The sequence below is a fragment of the Bufo gargarizans genome, chromosome 7 (genome assembly GCF_014858855.1).
Source record: "Bufo gargarizans isolate SCDJY-AF-19 chromosome 7, ASM1485885v1, whole genome shotgun sequence".
Taxonomy (NCBI): domain Eukaryota; kingdom Metazoa; phylum Chordata; class Amphibia; order Anura; family Bufonidae; genus Bufo; species Bufo gargarizans.
In genome coordinates, this window is record NC_058086.1 from 111,718,840 (window position 1) to 111,741,838 (window position 22,999).

General features: G+C 45.9%; 1 protein-coding gene across 1 annotated transcript in view; it reads left to right on the forward strand.

The window, feature by feature from the left end:
- LOC122943181 (flavin-containing monooxygenase 5-like) overlaps positions 1–22,999 on the forward strand; it is a 340,975-nt gene that overhangs the window by 270,660 nt on the left and 47,316 nt on the right. The window contains exons 5-6 of the mRNA XM_044300713.1: positions 4,586–4,785; positions 5,850–6,205. Coding sequence (XP_044156648.1) covers positions 4,586–4,785; positions 5,850–6,205 — 556 coding nt within the window. The remainder of the gene's footprint in view (positions 1–4,585; positions 4,786–5,849; positions 6,206–22,999) is intronic.

Below are 22,999 nucleotides of genomic sequence, written 5' to 3' on the forward strand. Positions count from 1 at the left end.
AGGTACCGGTTGGAGAGCTCCAGAGGGGAGCCGGTTACACCTTCCCTGGCAACTTTGGTCGGGCTAGATCTTTTTTTAGTACGCCGTTTCTGTCTACTTTGGGACTCTGCCCCACTACCCTCTGCAGAACTTTCGTAGTGCGAGGACAGAGTCTCTTCGGCCCGATCCAGTCTCTCAATCTCCTCCTCCAGCTCGCTGCCCCCTAGGGTCTCGGATTCAGGAAGGGCAGTCGTTTGGGAAGGAGCGGGCATCACCCCAGGACGGGGTTCCTCCCCCTCCCTCTCTGCCTGACGCCTCTCTCTCCGCCTCTGCCGGGACGGGTTGTTCCGGTTCCTCACTGACCCCTTAACTCCACTGCCTTTGCCAGTACCCGCCTCAGCCGAAGGGACCTCCCGGCCCGCTCCTGCATGAGCTCGGGCCGCATTGGCCTCAGAGAGAGGACAGCGACTGAAGGGGTGCCTGAGCTCCCCACACACGTTGCATCTAATCTCCTCACAAGATGCAGCAAGATGACCTGTCCCCCCACACAACGTGCACTTCTGCACTTGGCAGCTGGCGCTGAAGTGTGTGGGGCTGCTGCACTTGTGACAGAGCTTAGGCTGCCCCCTGTAGAAAACCAAGATCCTGTCTCAGCCGATAAAGGCAGATGATGGAATGTGGGAAACTGTACTGCCCAGACGCCTAAGCTTGATATTAAACGTCCAGGGACCCGACCAAATGCCAAACTCGTCCAGGTTTTTAGCTGGTATTCCCTGGACCTCTCCGTACCTACCCAGCCAGGTCATGATGTCAATACAAGAGAGCGACTCGTTACGGGTCAGCACGGTCACTCTCTTGACCTCACTCTGGCGGGTTGACCTGACTCTGGCGGGTTATCGCTTTTGCAACGAAACCACACCAGTCCGGCATGTTCTTCACCAGCTCATATCCGGACCAGAAGAGCTCAAGCCCCTCCGGCCGGACAAAGCTGATGTCAAACTCCTTGGAGCCAAAAGGATGGATCAAGGCAAAAATGTCAGTAGCCTTGAAACCCATCCCAAGCAGGAGCTCCACTACCCTCTTTCTAGTAGGGCAAGCTTCATCGCTACTCCACTTGAGACAGACCACATTCCGTCTGGATCCAGGGCCGGTTGTGGGTGAAGACCAGGCGGTCTCGCCACCGTTCTGTTCTCGGAAGGTCCGAACGCCATGTCTGTTGAACCAGAATGAACATTCCACCTTCTCTCCCTCTACGGAAAAGGAGCTCTCCCCCTTTTTGAGGGCCTCCAGCAGTCGCCGCTGCAAGTCACCGTTACCAGACCCTGAGAGCGAGGAAGCCAAAGAAGTCAGCCCCTCCCCCCTACAACCGCAGCTACAGTGGCATAACTTCTGCCAGGCACCACAGATGCAGGAGGGGCAGCAGAACCGCCCCCCCCCACCTGTCACAACTGTCACGCCGGACCCCTCTGAGGAGGCCACACGGGGGGACCCCGGCAATTTTCCAGCAGCAGGACAACCCCCCGCATTCATCCCCCCATCAGGATCCGGACTGACCCCTGACCTAACATTCCCTCTGTAACAATTTTTTTGGGTAACCACTTTTTCAGTAGCCACCTCCATCTACTCTCCCACCCCCAAGCACTCAGCTGGGCCAGCTGGGACCATAACATTCTTATTATTATTAATATTCAAATTTTTTGCCTCAGCCTCAGTAGCCCTTGTCACCACATCCTTGGCTTCATTGGCATTATTTGCATTGTGGTGGACCATGGCCTCCGCCACTATCACCCCCTTCCCCCCCTCTTCAGAGGAGGACAGAGAGGATGCAGCGGCGTCCACAGCCCTGAGAACCTTGTACCTCTGGTGTTTCATTGCTAGCTTAGCTAGATTTTTTTCACTTAATTTAGTGTTTTCAGTACTTTTTATCACGTCCTTAACAGTTCCTATAAGCCAGTGCTCCATGCTTGCTCCAGCCACGTTGCCGCACTTGGCCACGCCCCCTGGTGGAGCGATCTCCCCCGATGCACCCCCGACACCCCGCTCCACCCCCTCATCCCCAACCCTCTCCACCCGCCTACACACAGCAGGGGGAGGGGTACCGGGGACCTCAGGAGCAGAGGGGGCAACGGGAGCCACAGCGGGAGCCAAAGAACCGGCGGGACCATCCTCCAACTTGCGGGCAGACACAGGGGAGGAGGAGGTAACCCCACCACACCGCCACAATTCAACCGAACACCTTTCCAGTGCTATAGCTGATGCGACGGTGGGCGGAGCCACACCGGATGTAGCCACGCCCCCTCCCCTCGTCACTGATCTCACTTCAGAAACCAGGCTAGGGGGGTAGTGGAGTTAGCCCCCTGAACTGACTTTGCAGCCAGTCCAGAGGGCAGTGGGTGAGAAACATAGACCAATTTCATTTCTTTGTTCTTTTCTTGTTTCTTTGCCTTTTTCCTTTTCTTTTTTCTTGCAGGCTCGTCCTCCAGGAACTCATTCCCAAAAACAAAGTTTTCAAGGTGAGCCCGGGGGGATTCTAGGTGATGAATTTGCTCCATTAATTGCCCCCCTACCCCATTGCTCTCACTATCCTCCCTGAGCTCGTGGGGGGGAGACAGACCTGCTCAGGCCAGATCCCTGAGTCCGCAGGCCCTGCAGACTGACCCCCCAGGCTCACCACAGACCTTTCCTCCTCATCATCTGAGGGGTCCATTGCTTTTTCCTCCTCCAGTTCTCCTTTAAACCTTTTCTCATTTTTAAGTTTTTCCTCAAAAGGACCACTATTCTTGAGGATAGCGGCCCTCCTGTCTTCCAATATGCATATTTCGTCTTTTAGGACTCTAATTTTAGCCGATATTTCTGAACTCTTTACCTTAGAGGCTTTGTCCGCTTTTTCGTCTTTTACACTTTAGCTCGCCTCTGAGCCTCTTTAAGGCTTTTCCAGCCTCCCCGTACTCCTGGAGATAGGCTGCTATACGGGAGCTATATATGGCGACAGGCTCCCTGGGCCTCATGCAGCCCCAGTCGGCCTCCACCGTTCCCGACCCACCTCCAGGAGCACCCTGCGTACCTTTTGGAGATTCCATTCTCCTGGACTTGCCGGCGATCTTCACAGCTTCGCCCCTGGGGGCCACAGGGGACACTTCCACATGACCCCTGCTTGATCTTCTGACCCCCGGAGCGGAAGATGAAGCAGAGGCCGGTAACTCGCCTCCCCTACCTCCTGCCGGCCTACCCCGGGAAGCAGGATCCTGGGCCTTGCCTAAGCGCATAGCCCAGGCCCCTACCAGCTCCCTAGGGAGAGGCAGGGCCTGGGCTGGGGAGAAAGGTGGAAGATCTCCCCACAAGCCTGGTCCCTCCCAGGGGATTAAGGTGTTGAAAAATCTCCCTGGGGCCTTAACGAGGTGGAAGTTCAGGAGCTTCAGCAAACACACAACCTCACTCTGTGGCTGCAGGAACCAGCCACGCCCACGCCTGATTCTCTGCTATGGGACCTCTCTCCTCTGTCTGGGTGCCGGGGCCTAAAAATATCTGACAGTGGCCTGTTCCTGTGTTGGGTGACATGAAGCCTGATTCTCTGCTATGTCATAAAGCCTGAATCTCTGCTATGGGACCTCTCTCCTCTGTCTGGGTGGCGGGGCCTAAATATCTGACAATATCTGGTGGGTGACGTGAAGCCTGATTCTCTGCCATGAGACCTCTCTCCAATTGATATTGGTTAATTTTAATTTATTTTCTTTTTATTTTAATTCATTTCCCTATCCACATTTGTTTGCAGGGGATTTACCTACATTCTGCTGCCTTTTGCAGCCCTCTAGCCCTTTCCTGGGCTATTTTACAGACTTTTTAGTGCCAAAAAGTTCGGGTCCCCATTGACTTCAACGGGGTTCGGGGCGAAGTTCAGGTCGAGTTCGGATCCCGAACCCGAACATTTCCGGGAAGTTCGGCCGAACTTCTCGAACCCGAACATCCAGGTGTTCGCTCAACTCTAGTCTTTAACTGAGAATGTGTGTACACCTTATTGAGGAGGACAAGAAATATGGAAAAGAATAAACAGCAGATGACACTATATAAATACATTTCATTGACTAACTCAGTGACTATACAAAAATTGTAATTACGTGCAATTATAAAAGTATTCAGATCCAGGTTCTGGTTTGAAATATGTAGACTAGCTTTTGTGGTAGAACGAACCCCCTTTAAAAATTATTTTAAAGGGGTTGTATCATCTCAGTCAATGGAGGCATATTGCTAGGATATGGTGGGATCGGCACCTATCTTGTAAACAGAGCTTTAAAAGTCATGGAAGTCGCACCGCACTTGTATGGCCACCAATCCCATTCATTTTTATGGGGCCAATAGAAATAGCCGAGCTGGCTATTTTCGGCTGCCCCATACAAATGAATGGAGGTGGCAGCGCACGCGTGGTGCGACCTCTGTGACTTTCAAGGCTCCTTTTACAAGATAGGTGTGGGTCCCAGAGGTGGGACCTGTACCTATCAGACAATGAGATGATACAACCCCTTTATGGTATCAGAAATCTCTGTTAATATTCATGTAATGGTCAATCCAGTTTTCTGTATAAATAATTGTTTATTCATTTTCTCAACAGGTCTTCCTCAGCACCAGGAGAGGTGCATGGGTTGTTAACCGTGTAGCTGATGAAGGGTTTCCACTAGATGTCGTTTTGTACAGCCGATTTAAACTGCTTGTTAAGACATTCATGACCACAGAAATGTTAAATAACTGGGCAGAAAAGAAAATGAATGGACGTTTTAATCATGAGAATTTTGGTCTAAAGCCTAAACACAGGTAACTGCAATTGCAGATATTAGGTAATTTTTTTTAAATGCTGCAGTTTTTCTTGTTGTTTTTTTGAGACCAAAAAAAAATCAGTGACAAGTTAGAAAATGTTTTCAATGCCACTTACACAAACATTTTTGCATAAATGGCTTTTCTCAGCTGGCCTTGCCACTTTCCTGAAAAGGGGGAAGACTTGGCCAGTGTCCCTACCACATTATAATCTTTTATGCCATTTTTCTTGAGTAAAAGAATTCTGAAATCTACACCAGCCCCTATCAGTATAGATGTATGGACTACTGGATGCAGTGCCTCATTTATGACGAGGCATATGGCAATGCACCTGGTTATCATAGATTGGCATACGTTGCAGGTCATTGATATATCTGCCCCTGTGTTTTTCTGTAGTGCCGTTTTAGGACATTTTTCTATGAAGTAATGTCTATTGTTGTTGTCGGCAACTTACAGTTGCTAACACCAATGATCCAACAAGTTTGGACCCTTTAACTCCCAACCATCTACTTAACTTTAAGTCTGATTACATACAGCCACCACCTGGCAAGTTCACCAAAGAGGATTTTTTTTTCCAAATTTCAGCATACTCTGGGTGTGCACTTTTTCAGGTATTTTCCCATAGACAAGAGAAATAAATGTCTGAAAAATGAAAGTAAAATGCTGTATGACTAAAAATCATGCCCACCCAAAAAAAAGCTTGCAAAAAAATGTTCTTGCCACTTTTTACAAGTTAAATTAATGTCCCCCAAAATGTAGTGTAGCAGCACCCTATGTACGTTTCCACTTTCCACTATCCTGATCTTTATCTTAGGCTGAGTTAACACATAGCATTTAAAACTCTGTACCCTATGGAACTGGATATAAAATCCTCATTGTAATGGGTGATACCTACAGCAAAAATCAGATATGGAAATCTATGGTGATATTTTAATGTGAATTCTGCTGAAAAAAATATTCTGCTACAAATGTTATTTGTGAACCTCACTGTAATCTTTTATTTACATTTTTTTTTATAAATCTGAAATCATTCTTTAATTTTAAATCCATATATTTGTATTTAGAATTCTCAGTCAGCACCCAACTATTAACGATGATCTTCCAAATCGAATCATCTCAGGAAAGGTTATTGTGAAACCCAATGTGAAGGCGTTCACACAGAGAGATGTCATTTTTGAAGATGGCACTGTGGAGAAAAATATTGATGTTGTGTTTTTTGCTACTGGCTACAGTTTTTCCTTTCCATTTTTTGATGATCCTGACCTGAAAGTAGAACAAAATCACATATCATTGTACAAACTTGTATTCCCACCACTGTTGGAAAAGTCAACTTTGGCCTTCATAGGCCTTATTCAACCTATTGGTGCAATAATGCCTATTTCAGAGCTTCAGAGTCGATGGGCCGCACAAGTTTTCAAAGGTGAGCACAGAAGGTTGCAGTACATTGCAACAGATTTTTCTTTACGTTTATTACCAACTTTATTTTGCTTCAGCAATAAAATTAATTACAGTGTTTGAAATACACTACATTGAAATTCCTCATATTATCATATGTTTGATCTTTCTGCATAGACATCAAATAAGCTGTTTAGGCCAAATTTACACTGGTAAATTTTTAGAACCAATCAAGGCCACTTCTCTGGTACAATAGCTGTATTAGTTAGCAGCTATTCCTGACTGTAAGGACTTGTTTTGTCTTAGTTATCTGCTTATTTTTCGTAAATGTAAATTTTCTGTTATCTTGGATGACATTTTGGGACTTTGGAACCGATTTTTTTCAAGTTAAAATGGTTTCAGCCTACAGTGGTCATCCTGGAATCAATATATATTGTAACTTGAGGGACCACTGCATTAGTCTTAGGCATTGTGATACCATTTTATGGAACTAAAGTGCATTACAGAGCATCATAAGGTGACGAAGTTGTATTAAGTTGCAGTGTACCATTGTAAAACCACTTGCATATGGCTCTGATGTGAGCATGATACTTAAAAAGGGTTCTCCCGAATTAGAAAAACTTAGTTGTTTTAAAAGTTTGTTTTCATGCTGTGTTCCCTAGCAGTCCTGGGTTTCCTAGAAGCCGTCTGGATGTTAATCCACCCAATACCAGGTACCCATTTATTATTTTGATTAATCCTGTTTCAGGGCCCCCCTACACTACATTTTTATCTGCGTTCCCAGGATGCAGATACAGTTGAGTAGCTGGCAGTGTGGCAGGCGCAGCACTATGAAGTGCCTTTTGCGCTGTCGTATTAGAAGAATACTGATATCTCTGGCTTTTTAGTCTAACTAGACTGTCTATTACTCTGTAATTCCTCTAGCGCCATTCTATGGAAACAGTAGGTTTAAAGAGCACACCAAATGCTTAAAATGACTTCTTTATTAAATTCAATTTTTCTTTATATAACACTGCCGCCTCTGTAGCAGATAGTCCATGTACAAAACCTGTGTTGCAAAAAGATTCTTAAAATGGCAGTATGCATAAGATGGTGGTTCAAGTGTTCAATCTCGTCTTTCAACATAAAATGGTGGATATATTTCTCTCTTCAGTATCTGTACTCTCACTTTAAGTTATTTAAGCACTTTATGATCTCTCTGAGAGGTTTATTTGAGGTCTAACTAATAGTTCTACTTGCTGAATTTGATCGCAATTTGCAGTATGCAGTTAGCAGTAACTATTTGCAGATTGGTTGAGTATGATCTGGTATGGTTGTATACAATTTGGATTGCAATATGGAATTTGAATTTGGATTGTGAACTTTGTAGTTTGCAATTGTGGTTTGCAATTGAATTTGTAGTTTGAAATTGGTGGAACTGTAAGTAAACGCATATATAACTAGTTCAGTATATAGCTCTAATCACTTTATTAACAGTCGGAACATTATATAACTGTTTTAAATACCTATTTTTGCCTCTCTGCTTCCATAAAACACAGCTCTTAGTGGAGTTAATGTCTGTTGAGCTTCTCTCCTCTGGGGAATTTCCCACACAGGCTGTGTGAGGCTGACTGTGATTGGTAAAAACTCTTGAAGTGTGTGAGGCTGGCTGTGATTGGTCAAGACTCTTGCCCAGCAACAACAGTTTAACTCTATGCTTTCTTTTGCTTCTGCTGTGTCACTGAGCTTACCTTACATTATATAATGAATCTTAAAGGCATATTATCTTTTCTGCTTCTGTTAACACAATATATATAACAGTTATATGACATTCAAACATGAAGTCACTGTAAATAAATCTGATTTTGTAACACATAAACATAGGAACTGTATTAAGGTTATTGTCAGGTTTAGCTGTATAAACATATAAGCTATATTAGCAACCTAGGACAGGTATTAGCTGGCCAGCTACATTCCCACCAAAATTACCTATAATTCTATGTTCTTAGTGCTAGGACCTAAGAACATAGAATTAGTGCTGAGGCCATCAGGTTCTTAAATTCCAAGTGTCTTTTATCACTCTCAAGTAGAACAACTAACTTCTGTGTAGGAGGTTCCAACTTGAGTGGAGTAGTGAGACGTTTTCCCTTTTGGTCAAGTTTTGAGTCTCCTATTTGTAACAACAATCTTCTTACTAGTTTGTCTTCATCCTTTTGAACTTCTAGAACTTTGGCCAACTTCCATTGACTTTTAGGATAAATCTTCTTCTACAAACACTGTCACCAACTTGGACATTTTGTCACCACTGTTTGCCATTAACTTCTTAGCATAAGATTGGCTAAGTACTCTTTCCTCCATCTATTTTAAAACTGATCTGATAAATACTGAACTCTTCACCATCTCCTTTTAGCATATAAATCCTCTTTGGTGAACTTGCCAGGTGGTGGCTGTATGTAATCAGACTTAAAGTCAAGTAGATGGTTGGGAGTTAAAGGGCCCAAATTTGTTGGATCATTGGTGTTATCAACTGTAAGTGGACGACAACAACAATAGACATTACTTCATAGAACAGGGTCCTAAGTGAAGCATCATCTATTCTTCCAGTGTTCTTTTTCAACACTGAACTTAACAAATTTCTTACAGTTCTGATTTGTCTTTCCCAAACTCCTCCTTTATGGCTTGCATGTGGAGCATTCATATTAAAATCATACCGTTTCTCTAACAAATACTCAGTTACAATTCATTCTTTGCTCCTACAAAATTAGATCCTTGGTCAGTTCTAAGCTCTCTGGCAGTACCTTTAATGGCTATGAAACATCTCAAGGCGTTGATTAATGCGTCAGTTGACATATCCTCTAACATTTCCAGGTGAATTGCTCTGGAGCTCAGACATGTAAATATTAGTCCATATCTAGTGACGATCGAGCACCAAAGTATTCGGTTGTTTGGCCCGAACACATTACTATATTCATGTGCTCGGCCGAGCACCCGAGTATAATGAAAGTCAATGGGAGACAACCAGGCACCCCCTGCTCTGAAGAGGGGAGGGTGCCTGGTCCATTGGAAAAAGTCAGAAAGTGACAGAAACACCACCAAAATGGATCGGGAACATCATGGGGACGATGTCTGGATGCATCTTGGACTCCCAGGTCGCTACTGGGAACGATGTTGTATGCCACTTTTACAGACTGACAAAAATATGCACAAAACCCCCCAAAAAATAAATTTTACAGAAAAAATTGTTAGGAAACATTCTTTCCTTTATATTCAATTGTGCAAGTGCTGCAAAAAATTACAAGCAAGAGGCGCTCCGAAACAGCCTGTATATCACATAAAGGAGGTGTTCTGCCTATATCGTTCATAGTAAATGTGTGCAATGTGCTGTTACAGATTATACTACAATGTTAGTTTGATGTTACTGGCATCAAGTGGTCACAGTTAGTTATTATCTTGCCAGAGCTTAACAGGGAGTGGTATTTTTCTCAGAGTAAGGCTACTTTCACACTAGCGTTCGATCGGATCCGTTCTGAACGGATCCGATCATAATAATGCAGACGGAGGCTCCGTTCAGAACGGATCCGTCTGCATTATTTTAGCATATAAAAGCTAAGTGTGAAAATAGCCTCGTACGGATCCGTCCAGACTTTCAATGTAAAGTCAATGGGGGACGGATCCGCCTGAAGATTGAGCCATATTGTGGCATCTTCAAACGGATCCGTCCCCATTGACTTACATTGTAAGTCTGGACGGATCCGCACGCCTCCGCACGGCCAGGCGGACACCCGAACGCTGCAAGCAGCGTTCAGCTGTCCGCCTGTCCGTGCGGAGGCGAGCGGAGCGGAGGCTGAACGCCGCCAGACTGATGCAGTCTGAGCGGATCCGCATCCATTCAGACTGCATCAGGGCTGGATGGAAGCGTTCGGGTCCGCTCGTGAGCCCCTTCAAACGGAGCTCACGAGCGGACCGACGAACGCTAGTGTGAAAGTAGCCTAAGAGGCAGTAACTTTGCACCTGGAACTGTATTTCCTCCATTTCATGACTGCTCCTGGATCTAGCAGACTACATGCAGAGGAGCTGTTGATGTTGATCTATTCCTGGACTAATGATGGAATTGTCTGAGAGTACTCTCACTGATGGAGTGAGGCTGCTCTATAATGTTTAATGTACTGACACATATGTTTTGTTTATGCCTCTGTTGTAGTTGTACAAAGTTATTCAGAAAAAAGAATACATACAGATCTGATGTCTCACGTTTCTTGACTTCTGAATTATTGTTAAGCTGTCTGACTAGTGTTATATAATAGTCAATAACGCGAAGCAGAACAATAAAGACACCCATGGGGCAGTCTGGAATAAACTGAGACGCCATTACTGCAGCATTAGTCTAAGATCAGGAACAAAGTGCCAGATGAATGACTCTACCACCGACACAGCAAGGCAGGGAGAACATTCCCAGTGCCCAGCAAGACAATGCACAGTCGCATGTCTCCAGATCTTCATGGGCTAGCAAGATGTCCTCAGCAGTCAGAGCTCGTGCCAAAGCAGAAGCTGCCAGTACGCAGAAAAAGACGCTATGATAATGCAGGAGTTAGCAACAAAGAAAGCTGCACAAGAGAGAGCTAAGGAAGCAGCTAGGGAAGCTGCCATAGCAAAAGAAGAAGCGGAATTAGAATCAAAATTGCTCATCCTGCAGCGACAGACTGCAGCTGCAGTTGCTGAAGCAGAAGCTGCTGTCTACATGGGAACAAGTCGGCCAGGAAGTGAAAAATCATAAAAAGACTCAGAGGTTCCAGAAAAAACTCTATTTTCTGCAGATCGTACAAGTGAGTACATCCAGAACATAACTGATGCGCATAAAAAGGAACAGTCTCTTAAACCTGAAGCAAAGGAATTCAGGCCGAGATCAACATACCCCTTGAGCAGGCCTAATCCACCACATGAGGTCAGCGGCTGCCAGCAAACCAAGAATGAAGCACCAGAAACCCCTAAGAACAAAAAACAAGTGTTTCCATCACCTCAACCTATAGATTACATGTGCGAACAACAATGTGTAGTGGATGTCACCAAATATCTAATCCGCAAAGAAATGGTTAGCTTAGTCTTTCTCCAATTTGATGACTGTCCTAAAAAACATTGGGCATGGAAATCTTCCTTTCTGAATGCTGCTGAAGGTCTGAACTTATCACCAGCAGAAATACTTAATTTAGTGATAGAATGGCTTGGTATCAAGTCAGCAGAACATGCTAAGAAGATGAGAAGAGCAAACCTGATTCAACCCTGCAGCATGACTCAACATGACCTGGAAAAGACTAGAAGAAACGTATGGATCCCCAGAGGTAATAGAAGGAGCACTGTTGAAAAAACTTGAAGTCTTTCCCAAGGTGGGCTACAGAGACAACGTGCAGCTGCAAGAACTAAGTGATCTTCTACTAGAGATAGAATATGCCAAAGAGGATGGCTGCTTGCCAGGACTTTTATATCTAGATACAGCTAGGGGCACTAATCCCATAATAGAGAAACTACCTTCAAATCTGCAAGACAAGTGGATGTCTCTGGGAGGTAAATTCAAAGACGATTGTGGAGTCGCTTTTCCTCCTTTCTCTGTGTTTTCTAGGTTTGTTTTCTAGGTATGTGGCAGTGAGAGACATATTGCAGCTTTGCACCCTGGCCCTGCTCCTGCCCCACTAGAGACTGTAGAACCCAGGCAAGATCAGGGCAGGGAGCAACAAGAGACCCCACTCTCCTCAGTAATGTCTAATTGCACTAAAGTATGTGGACAAGGCAAGAGTGCACGATCATGCTATAAAATCTGTGTAGTGACTATGTATACCACTGGAAAGAGAGAAAGGGCAGTGAAGATGTATGCTGTGCTAGATGAACAAAGCAACAGATCCCTTGCAAAGTCAGATTTCTTTGATATCTTTAACCTTAAGGCAAGTGCAGTTCCATACACTCTAAGGACATTTGCGGGGACAATTGAAACCACAGGGAGAAGAGTAGAGATGTCGCGAACATAAAATTTTCTGTTCGCGAATGCGAATTTTCGCAAATGTTCGCAAACGGGCAAACTGGGCGAACCGCCATAGACTTCAATAGGCAGGCGAATTTTATAACTTTCTGGCCACAATAGTGATGGAAAAGTTGTTTCAAGGGGACTAACACCTGGACTGTTGCATGCCGGAGGGGGATCCATGGCAAAACTCCCATGGAAAATTACGTAGCTGATGCAGAGTCGGGTATTAATCCATAAAGGGCATAAATCACCTAACATTCCTAAATTGTTTGAAATAACGTGCTTTAAAGCATAAGGTATGATGTTGTATCGATCAGGTAGTGTAAGGGTTGCACCTGCTTCACATTGACAGACCAAACTCCCTGTTCAATGCACTGCAAACAACCACAAACAGTCCATTTGCACAACCTCAAACTACTCATTTGCACAAGGTTGGATACCAAGCTAGCCATGTCCCATTCCTTGTCCTCACTGACGTCATTGAAGGACAAGCCACGTACAACACCAAGGGTCCCCGAAAGGTGACAACAAGCCCCCTGGGACGCCTGCTGTGGTTGGTCTTCCACCTCCTCAAAGCCATATTCTGACTCCTCTTTTTCAGACTCCTATCTCTGCGTTGCCGCAGGTCCAGCAATCGACGACGACAAGGCTGCTTCTGGTGTTGATGGTGACCACAACTCTTCCTCTTCATGCTCATCTATGGCCTGATCCAGCACTCAGGGCACGCTCCAGAAAAAACGCATATGGGATGAGGTCGATGATGTTGACTTGGGTTTGACTGGGCAGGTTTGTCACCTCCGATGTCACGGCTGAGGATGGGGAAAACCCTCAGCCGTGCGATGCCAAAAGTTGTTACTGGGTACTCGTCTAGAACAACAAAATTAGGGAGCAGGTCACCTCCTATTGCGTCCCTAATCTGACCCTGACTCCTCACCGTATGGTGAGGAGGGCTTATACACCGGAACCTAATAGTTCCTGCTAGCCCTCAGGGTGGCCCTGGACTAGGAGCTGGGTAGACAACCTGTTCCTCCTGGACGCGGAGAAACAGGAGTCTAAAGTGGCCAAGCTACATAGAAACTGGAGACATGAACAACTTATGGCAATGGCAGGTAAATGTAATAAGTACAACACCTACCTGCCACAGACACAAAGCCTGGAACCCATGTGCAAGTGCTGCTGTTCACAACAACACAAACAGACACAGCACACACCACACATCACACAGGAACCGAGGACCATAAGCTGCAAAGAATAAAGACCAAACCAACATCTTCATAACATCATGTAACATAAACCTATAATCAAAAGGGTGGCCCTCACTGGCAGATGGTATAACACAGGAGGATGACTCCAGCTAACCATGGCTGAAGTACCCCTCAGACTACTGATCTAAACTGAGGCTTTATAGCCCATGTAGCCACACCCACACACAGACACACCCAGTGCAAACACACTAGGAAGGTTAACCCTTCCAACCCTTCCAACACAAGGCAAGGGAAGACGACCACATAAAGAGGAAGTACACACATAAACACACACTTCACCTGTTGCCGTGGGCAACAGCATGCGTGGAAACCATGTCCTCGGGATCAGCCAGAAGGCCGAGACACTGCCACCACATGCATACAACAGCAAATGTAGTCACGGGCAACCAAGTGAAGTAAAATGTCACTACGCACACCATAGGACGTGACATCCGCAAAAGGACGCATGAGCCTACAGCCATTGTGCATGAGCATTCAGTAACGCGGCCAAAAAATACCCAGCTCCGCAGAGGCTGTCCTCTTTTTTTTTTATAAAAAAAAATATGTTCTTACCAGTTTAATCTCTGTTTTGTCCCCTATCAGGGGCCGGTGTATGGAATAGATTTTAGGAACCGGGAGATGGAAATAGATGCTTGGTCGGTCCTCTTACTTCCAATTTGGAGCACTGCGCTCGTGCCGTGCAATGTACTGTGCAATCCCGCATGTCCTCCATCAACAACACGTCTGTAAAGCGTCCTGACCTTGCCGGCGTGGTCGGGGTAGGAGGAGAATTACTTTCACCTCTTCCCCTGTTAGATTCCCGTTCTGCTGTGACATCACCCTTATACGCTGTGTAAAGCATACTTTTTAACTTGTTTTGTAACTGCTGCATCCTTTCCGACTTTCGGTAATTCGGTAACATTTCAGGCACATTCTGCTTATACCGGGGTCTAATAGCGTGGCCACCCAGTACAGGTCATTCTCCTTCAGCCTTTTTATACTAGGGTCCCTCAACAGGCACAACAGCATGAAAGACCCCATTTGCAAAAGGTTGGATGCCGAGCTACTCATGTCCCGTTCCTCGTCCTCACTGATCTCACTGAAGGTCTGTTCTTCACCAGATAGGTGAAAACGAGCACCCTGGGATGCCTGCTGTGGTTGGTCTTCCTCCTTCTCAAAGCCACATTCCTCCTCTCCTCCTCTGACTCCTCTTCCTCAGACTCCTCTTCCAGCGTTGCTGCAGGTCCAGCAAGTGATGCTGATAAGGCTGTTTCTGGTGGTTATGGTGACCAAAACTCTTCCTCTTCACGCTCATCTACGGCCTGATCCAGCACTCTTCGCAGGGCACGCTCCAGGAAGAAAACAAATGGGATGATGTCGCTGATGGTGCCTTCGGTGCGACTGACTAGGTTTGTCACCTCCTCAAAAGGACACATGAGCATATGAGCATTGCGCATGAGCATCCAGAAACGTGACAAAAAAATACCCAGCTCCGCAGAGGCTGTCCTAGCACCCCGGTCATACAAATACTCGTTGACGGCTTTTTCTTGTTGGACGGTCGAACATTAGGAGTGTTGAATTCCAACGTGTCGGGCTGTCGCAAATCAAGCGCCTCACTGGCATGTTGTTTCGCCGCTGAATATCTGAAAAGTGTGCCATGGCCGTGTAGGAACGCCTGAAATGGCCACACACCTTCCTGGCCTGCTTGAGGACGTCCTATAAGCCTGGGTACTTATGCACAAAGCGTTGTACGATCAGATTACACACATGCGCCATGCACGGCACATGTGTCAACTTGCCCTAATTCAATGCTGCCAACAAATTGCTTCTGTTGTCACACACCACTTTGCCGATCTCCAGTTGATGCTGAGTCAGCTACTGATCCACCTGTGCGTTCAGGGCGGACAGGAGTGCTGGTCCGGTGTGACTCTTTGCTTTCAGGCAAGTCGACCCCAAGACGGCTTGATACCGGGATGTGGAATAGCCCCTGGGGAGCTTGGGGGGTGCAGTTGATGTGGAGCAAGACGCAGTAGCAGAAGAGGACTCAGCCAAGGAGGTTAGCGAAGAGGATGGAGTAGGAGGAGTAGAGGAGGTGGCAGCAGGCCACTCCTCTGCAGAGCCACGCATTCCATGCTTGGCAGCCATCAGCAGGTTTACCCAATGCGCAGTGTACGTGATATACCTGCCCTGACCATGCTTTGCAGACCAGGTATCCGTGGTCAGATGGACCCTTCCCCCAACACTCTGTGCCAGACATGCCATGACTTCCTTTTCCACAATAGAGTACAGGTTGGGGATTGCCTTTTGCAAAAAGAAATTTCGGCCGGGTACCTTCCACTGCGGTGTTCCAATAGATAAAAAAATAATTAAGGCCTCAGACTCCACCAGCTTGTATGGTAAAAGCTGGTGGGCTAAGAGTTCCGACAGCCAGCTGTCAGACGCTGGGCAAGGAGGTGACTCTGACATTAGCTTCTTACGCTCAAACATGTCCTTGACAGACACCTGACTGTGGGCACATGAGCAGGAACTGCTCAAGGCGAGTGTCACAACCAGACAGCTGAGAAGCTCTGACAGAGGCCTTTCAGAACCTCCTCCTTGAGTTCTCGTTGTTGTGCTGTTCAGTTCCTCATCTCGTTAGCCTCTCTCAGCTGTCATGGAGTTGGACTGATTGCATCCCTTTAAATTCCGCCCCATAATGCATTACTGGGCGGCTTATACTACTTCCTGGAGTGTGTGTGCATGCTGATCTTGTTTTCCAGTCTGCTACAAAGTTAAGTGCTGAACGTTTATCTGTTATTTTCTGTTTGCTGGATCCCAGGTGACCCTGACTCCCTCCGTGTCTGGTGTAGGGAGCCGGTGGTCGTGTCCCCTCACTATTGTAGGGTGTTCAGGGGTTATATAGTCGAGGTACGTGGATATGCAACCTTCCACCTCTGGGATCTTTGCATAGGCTGAGCAGCCAGGGAAAGTCTCAGGTCTTGGGCAGGGGTCTCCCTTTTGGTTCCTTAGCTTTGGATCCACTCAGTCATATATGCATGTTGCTTTGTCTTGTTTCCTGTACACCGTCCGTGACAGCGAGAGGCGGAGTGGCGGGTGGTTGAGAGGGGGCAAGGAGGACAGCAGTGGTTGACGTGGCTGAAGATGCTGGACCAGGAGGAGGATGGTGGCTTTAAGTTTGTGTGCTGCTTATACTCCTCATCATGTGTTGATCCCATAGGCGTTTGTGATGTGAGATCATGTGCCTTCGCAAAGCAGTTGTACCTAAGTGGGTGTTGGATTTCCCACGGCTAAGCTGTCATCAGAGGCAGACACACACAAAAAATGCCACACTGCTGTGCTTTGCAGCAATGACGGCATTCTAGTGGTGGCAACAGCATGCGTTGATTGGCGTGCTGTCTGACTGACCCAGGGTGCCAATACATGCTGTCTGACTGTGCCACTAGCTCCTTGCGATGACCTCCCCCTGCTTCCAACTCGTCTCCTCCTACTCTCTGTCTCCCCATCTGAACTTCCCCCCTGTTCTTCTTCTCTTCGAGCGGGCACCCACGTGACATCCACGGACACATCGTCATCATCAACCGCTTCACTTGTATCTGACAACTCAGCAAAGGAAGCAGCAGCGGGTACAACATCATCATCATCACACCGTACGTCCATGTGTGTAATGCTGCCTGACTGAGACATATCCCTGTTATCTACATCCTCTGGCAATAATGGTTGCGCATCACTAATTTCATCCAACTGATGTGTAAAAACCTCCTCTGACAGATCAAGTGAAGCAGCTGTGATGCTAGTGTTGGTGGCGGCGGCAGGCGGGCGAGTGGTAACTTGAGAGGTGCCCCAAGCTGAGCTGGAGAAGGATGGTGCGACAAGGTTCCGAGCGGAAGCTGTAGAAGATTGGGTGTCCTGTGTCAGCCAGTCAACTAAGTCCTCAGAACTTTTTGAGTTCAGGGTACGTGGCCTCTGAACACTGGGCATTATTCTAGGGCCAAAGGAAATTACAGCACCACGACAATGACGGCCACTGCGGGGTGGCCTGTCTCTGCCTGTCATTTTTTTTAGATTAGTTGTACTATGCGTGCAAGCTACTGTGACACCAGATAAGAGTGGTGTCACTGTGCACTGGCAGTAGTTGGCACAGTACACGCTGACTCTGTAGGCCTGACACACACTCTTGCAGCCAAGTAACTGCAATTATATTACAGTCAAAATTGCTGTTTTAAAAAAAATAATATGTAATCTACTTTGACACGAGATATGAGTGGGGTCACTGTTCACTGGCAGTAGTTGACACAGTACATGCTGACGCTAAAGGCCTGACACACACACGCTTGCAGGCAACTAACTGCAATTATATTACATTATATATATTTTTTTTTTTTATGTAATCTACTGTGACACCAGATATGAGTGGTGGCACTGGGCAAGTGGGCACAGTATACGCTGTGGGCCTGACACACATGCTGGCTGTCAACTGCAATTAGATTACAGAGGAAAAAAAAAAAAAAAGCTGACTGATGGTCAGCTTTTTTTTGGGTGCTGTCAGGACGCTGTCCTTACAGCAGATCAGATGAGTCTTTCAGGACTACAGTGGACACTGAATACACTGGCCTAGCTATCGATTTCCCTATTAAATCAGCAGCAGCTGCACTGTCCCTCCTCTCACTAAGACTGCAGCTTCCGAATGAATCTAAGATGGATGCTGTCCTTGCTTTTTGCTAGGAGGTGGGCAGGTCTGGGATGGAGGGTATGCTGCTGATTGGCTGGAATGTGTCTGCTCACTGTGATTTACAGGGTCAAAGTTTGCTCAATGATGACAATAGGGGGCGGACTGAACATCGCATATGTTCGCCCGCCGTGGCGAACGCGAACAAGCGATGTTCGCTGGCGAGTAGTTCGGGACATCTCTAGAGAAGAGCTACTGACTTTACCATTGAATCATTCAATAAGAAAGTGCAGTTCCCACTTCCTACCATAATAGAGTGTGGCATGATACCTGATGACAAAACTGAGGTTCTCTCTCCAGAAGTAGCCCATCACCACCCTCACCTCCGCTCAGTTGCTCACCTTATCCTAGCTGTTGAGCCAGATATTTCTATCCTTCTACTTCTTGGGAGACACATCCTTCAGGTACATGAGGTGCACCAGCAAATAAATGGACCTTATAATGCCCCTATGCACAGAGACTGGACCTTGGGTGGGTCATTATAAGAGAAGTTTGCCTGGGGACAGTGCACCACCTGAAAACATTAGCACTTTGAAGACGTCTGTGTTAACAAATGGACGCACATCCCTTCTCAGTCCCTGTAACAACAGCTTTGTTGTCAAGGAAAGCTTTGGCAGGTCAACAGAACACTGTGACTTTTCTACACTATATGGTAAAAAATAAGTCAATTCCAACATTGAGACAGACAATCTAGGGATTACAGTGTTCCAGAAAACTAAAGATGATGATAAACAGGCCCTCTCTATAGAGGATCAGACCTTCTTTCAGATTATGGATAGAGGCTTACCAAGATGACAATCACAGTTGGGTGGCCCCTCTCCCCTTTCGCACACCATGAAGCATTTGCATTCACTCAGCAAAACACTGCAGAGAAAGCCAGAAGGGAAAAGAGATTTCACTGAATTCACTAAAGGGACGCTAGACAATGATCACCCTGAAGTTGCAGGACCACTTGAGACAGACAGGGAACACTGGTATCTACCAATGTTTGGTGTTTACCATTCACACAAACCTAACCAAATCAGAATAGTTTTTTATTCCAGCGCAAAGTGTAAAGGAGTCTCTTTAAATTACGTACTGTTGAGTGGCCCTGACCTAAACAATACTTTGCTAGGTGTCCTCATGCGCTTCAGAAAAGAGCCCGTTGCTTTCACAGCAGATGTGCAACAAATGTTTTATTGCTTTCTTGTCAGAGAAGACCACAGAGACTTTCTACATTTTCTCTGGTACAAAGACAATGACATAGACAAAGAAATTGTCGAGTACAGAATGAAAGTGCATGTATTTGGCAATAGCCCCTCTCCTGCTGTCACTATATACTGCATGCAAAAGACATTGAGACATTTCTATGTAGATGATGGACTTCCTTCTGCTAGCACACCTGAAGATGTAATTTCCATCCTCAGTAAAACAACACAAATGCTGGCAGAATCCAACCTGCGTCTTCATAAAATCGCTTCCAACAGCCAAAAAGTAATGGAAGCCTTCCCTGTAGCAGACAGAGCTAAGGACCTTAAAGATCTTTGCCTAAGTACAGACACCCTTCCCCTGCAGAAAAGCCTAGGCCTAAGTTGGGATCTAGAAAAAGATAGTTATGTTTTCAGAGTTTCCTCAGAGGAATAGTCTATATGATCCCTTAGGGCAGGCATGCTCAACCTGCAGCCCTCCAGCTGTTGTAAAACTACAACTCCCACAATGCCCTGCTGTAGGCTGATACCTGTAGGCTGTTCGGGCATGCTGGGAGTTGTAGTTTTGCAACAGCTGGAGGGCCACAGGTTGAGCATGCCTGCCCTAGGGTTTGTATCACCTGTGACAATAAGAGGTAAGGCCTTAGATCGTGAACTGTCATCTGGGAAAAGTGAATGGGATGCATTGCTTCCACAGGAGAGACTAAGTGAGTGGGTTGAATGGACAGAATCCTTGCAAGCGTTAGAGCACCTAAAGATAGACAGATGCTATGTTTCCGTATCTCTATCATCAGCTTGCAGGAAAGAACTGTGCATCTTCTCAGACGCATCCACCACAGCTATAGGTGCAGTAGCTTACTTGAAAGTAATTGATGCAGGAAATGTGTGTCATGTTGGATTTGTCATGGGGAAAGTCCAACTTAAGCACTAAACCAGCCCACATGATTCCTCGTTTAGAGTTGTGTGCTGCTGTACTTGCAGTCAAAATGTCTGAGCTAATCACAGATAAACTAGACACTGACTTTGATTCTGTAAAATTCTTCACTGATAGCAAGACTGTCCTAGGGTACATTTGCAATCGACTAGGAGGTTCTATCTGTATGTCTCCAACAGAGTGAATAGAATCAGGCAATCTACACACCCAGATCAGTGGTTCTATGTTTCTACAGAGCAAAACCCTGCAAATTATGCCACTAGACCTACTCAAGCAGCATGCCTTCAGAACTCTATATGGTTCTCAGGCCCATCTTTTCTGTTCCAACCACACTGTGAGGATATAGACACTGCTAATGTTTATCCACTCATAGAGCCCGGAGCTGACCCTGAAATCAGATCGGAAATTACAAGTTTCAGTACCAAAACTTCTGAAGCCACACTTCACTCACATTGCTTTGATTGATTTTCTTGCTGGAAGATATTAGTTAAGCCTAGCCAGACTCATCCATGTCGCTAAAACCTTCCAGAGAGAAAACAATAGCGATCAGATCAGAAGGTGGGAAGGTTTCCATGAATAGGTCAATCTAGAAGAACTTGCTCAGGCAAAGTCTATTATAATTTCTTCTGTTCAGAACAAACATTTCCAGAAGGAAATTGACTGCATAAAAAAAAACTAAAGACATTCCCAAATCAAAGCCGTCTTAGGAGGCTTAGCCCCTTTTTAGACAAGAAAGGGGTTGTTGACTCAAAAGGTGAACTCTTATGCTCCATCTGGAACCATAAGTACAACCTAAGTTCATGCGAAACAATGGAAGCAAGTACAATGCTTGGCAGACACCTTTTGGAAAAGATGGAAGAGAGAATATCTGTCAAATCTGCAACGCCGTAGGATCGCCCAAATGTAAAAGTGGGTAATGTTGTTATGTTGAAGGACAGCCAAAAAGGCAGAAACGAGTGGCCCGTAGGACTTATTTTCAATGATCTATCAAGCAGGGATGGCAAGGTTAGAAAGGTGGAGGTCAAGATTGTAAAAAATGAGACTGCCAGAATTTATCTCAGACCTATAACTGACATTGTAGTTTTGATCTCAGACTAGCTAGGATTCCATTTTCTTGTTTATATGTTTTTTCTGCATAGCAGTAGTTATTTAGGTAGTGACATAATACATTATGCCAGACATGGAGTGTTCTGCCCACATTGTTCATAGTAAATGTGTGCAATGTGCTGTTACAGATTATACTACAATGTTAGTTTGATGTTGCTGCCATCTAGCGGTCAGAGTAAGTTATTATTTTGCCAGAGCTTGACATGAAGTGGTATTTTTCTCAGAGTAAGAGGCAGTAACCTTACACCTGGAACTGTATTTCCTCCATTTCATGACTGCTCCTGGATCTAGCAGACTACATGCAGAGGAGCGGTTAATCTATTCCTGGACTAATGATGGAATTGTCTGTGAGAACTCTCACTGATAGAGCGAGGCTGCTGTATAATGTTTAATGTACTGGCATATATGTTTTGTTTATGCTTATGTTGTAGTTTTACAAAGTTATTCAGAAAAAAGAATACATGCAGATCTGATGTCTCACGTTTCTTGACTTCTGAATTATTGTTATAATGTCTGACTGGTGTTATACAACATTCAATAACGCGAAGCAGAAAAGGAGGGCCTCATTCACATTGTGGTGCAATTGTTCAGGTAGTGGAACTGCTACACTCATAAAGCCTATGTACTAAGTAAAAGGGCTGCCAAAAATTACAAGGAACCGGCACTCCAAAACAGCCTTTATTACACATAAAAGAGGTTATCATACACACCCTTGGAAAATTATGATTGATGGCCTGCTGGTGACCCTCAAAAATATCTGGAGTAAGGGCCTGCTGATCTGTCAATCTAAAACATTAGGGGCGAGGGCCTGCAGCCGCATTGGTGACTCTAGATAACCTCTGGGGCGATTGCACGTCCCCGTGACGGCGACAATCCATTTGGATGTCTGCCCTATCAACTTTCGATGTTCTTTTCTGCGCCTACCATGGGGATCAAGGATAATGGGGAATCAGTGTTCGATGCCGGAGAGGGAGTCTGAGAAAAGACTAACACATCCAAGGAAGGCAAGCGGGTGTCGCTACAAATCACACACTCCCGACTCGTGGAGGTAGTGACGATAAGTGTTAAGCAAAGAATTTTGCTGTATTTGTGAGAGGAGAGGCTCATTACACGGCTACTTACTTGCACCTGAGAGGCCAGGCTGGTTGGGTACTAGGCTATTTATAGGCTCCTGTGGGGCCAGGCTGACGACGATTCAGCTGATTTCACTACCTGTGAGTCGGCTCTAGGATACAGCAGCATGGTGTGGAGGCTCCTTACGGCTGGGCGATGGCAGAATGTCTTAGGAGGGCGCTGGTATTCATGGTAGGATCGGAGTGGTTTGCACGGGACCAACGCTGCGGTCCGCGACATGTAGCGCTCTGAGATGTAGCAGAGTCGGGCGCTAAATGGTTGAGTGATGGTTGTTAGTTGGTTCAAGCGTTGCACGCTGTGTTTTCGTATCAATGGTAAAAAAAATTAAAAAAATAATAATGCTGTAGTATTGCACTTGATGGCACGGTGCCCACAGTGCGGTATGCGATTCGCAGTACTCTGGTTCAAAGCAGAGTGGGGTGCTAACGGTCTAGGGAATGCCCGGCTGTTTAGGGGCTCGTTGGGGGCTATTGCATATAGTTATTGGCCTAGCAT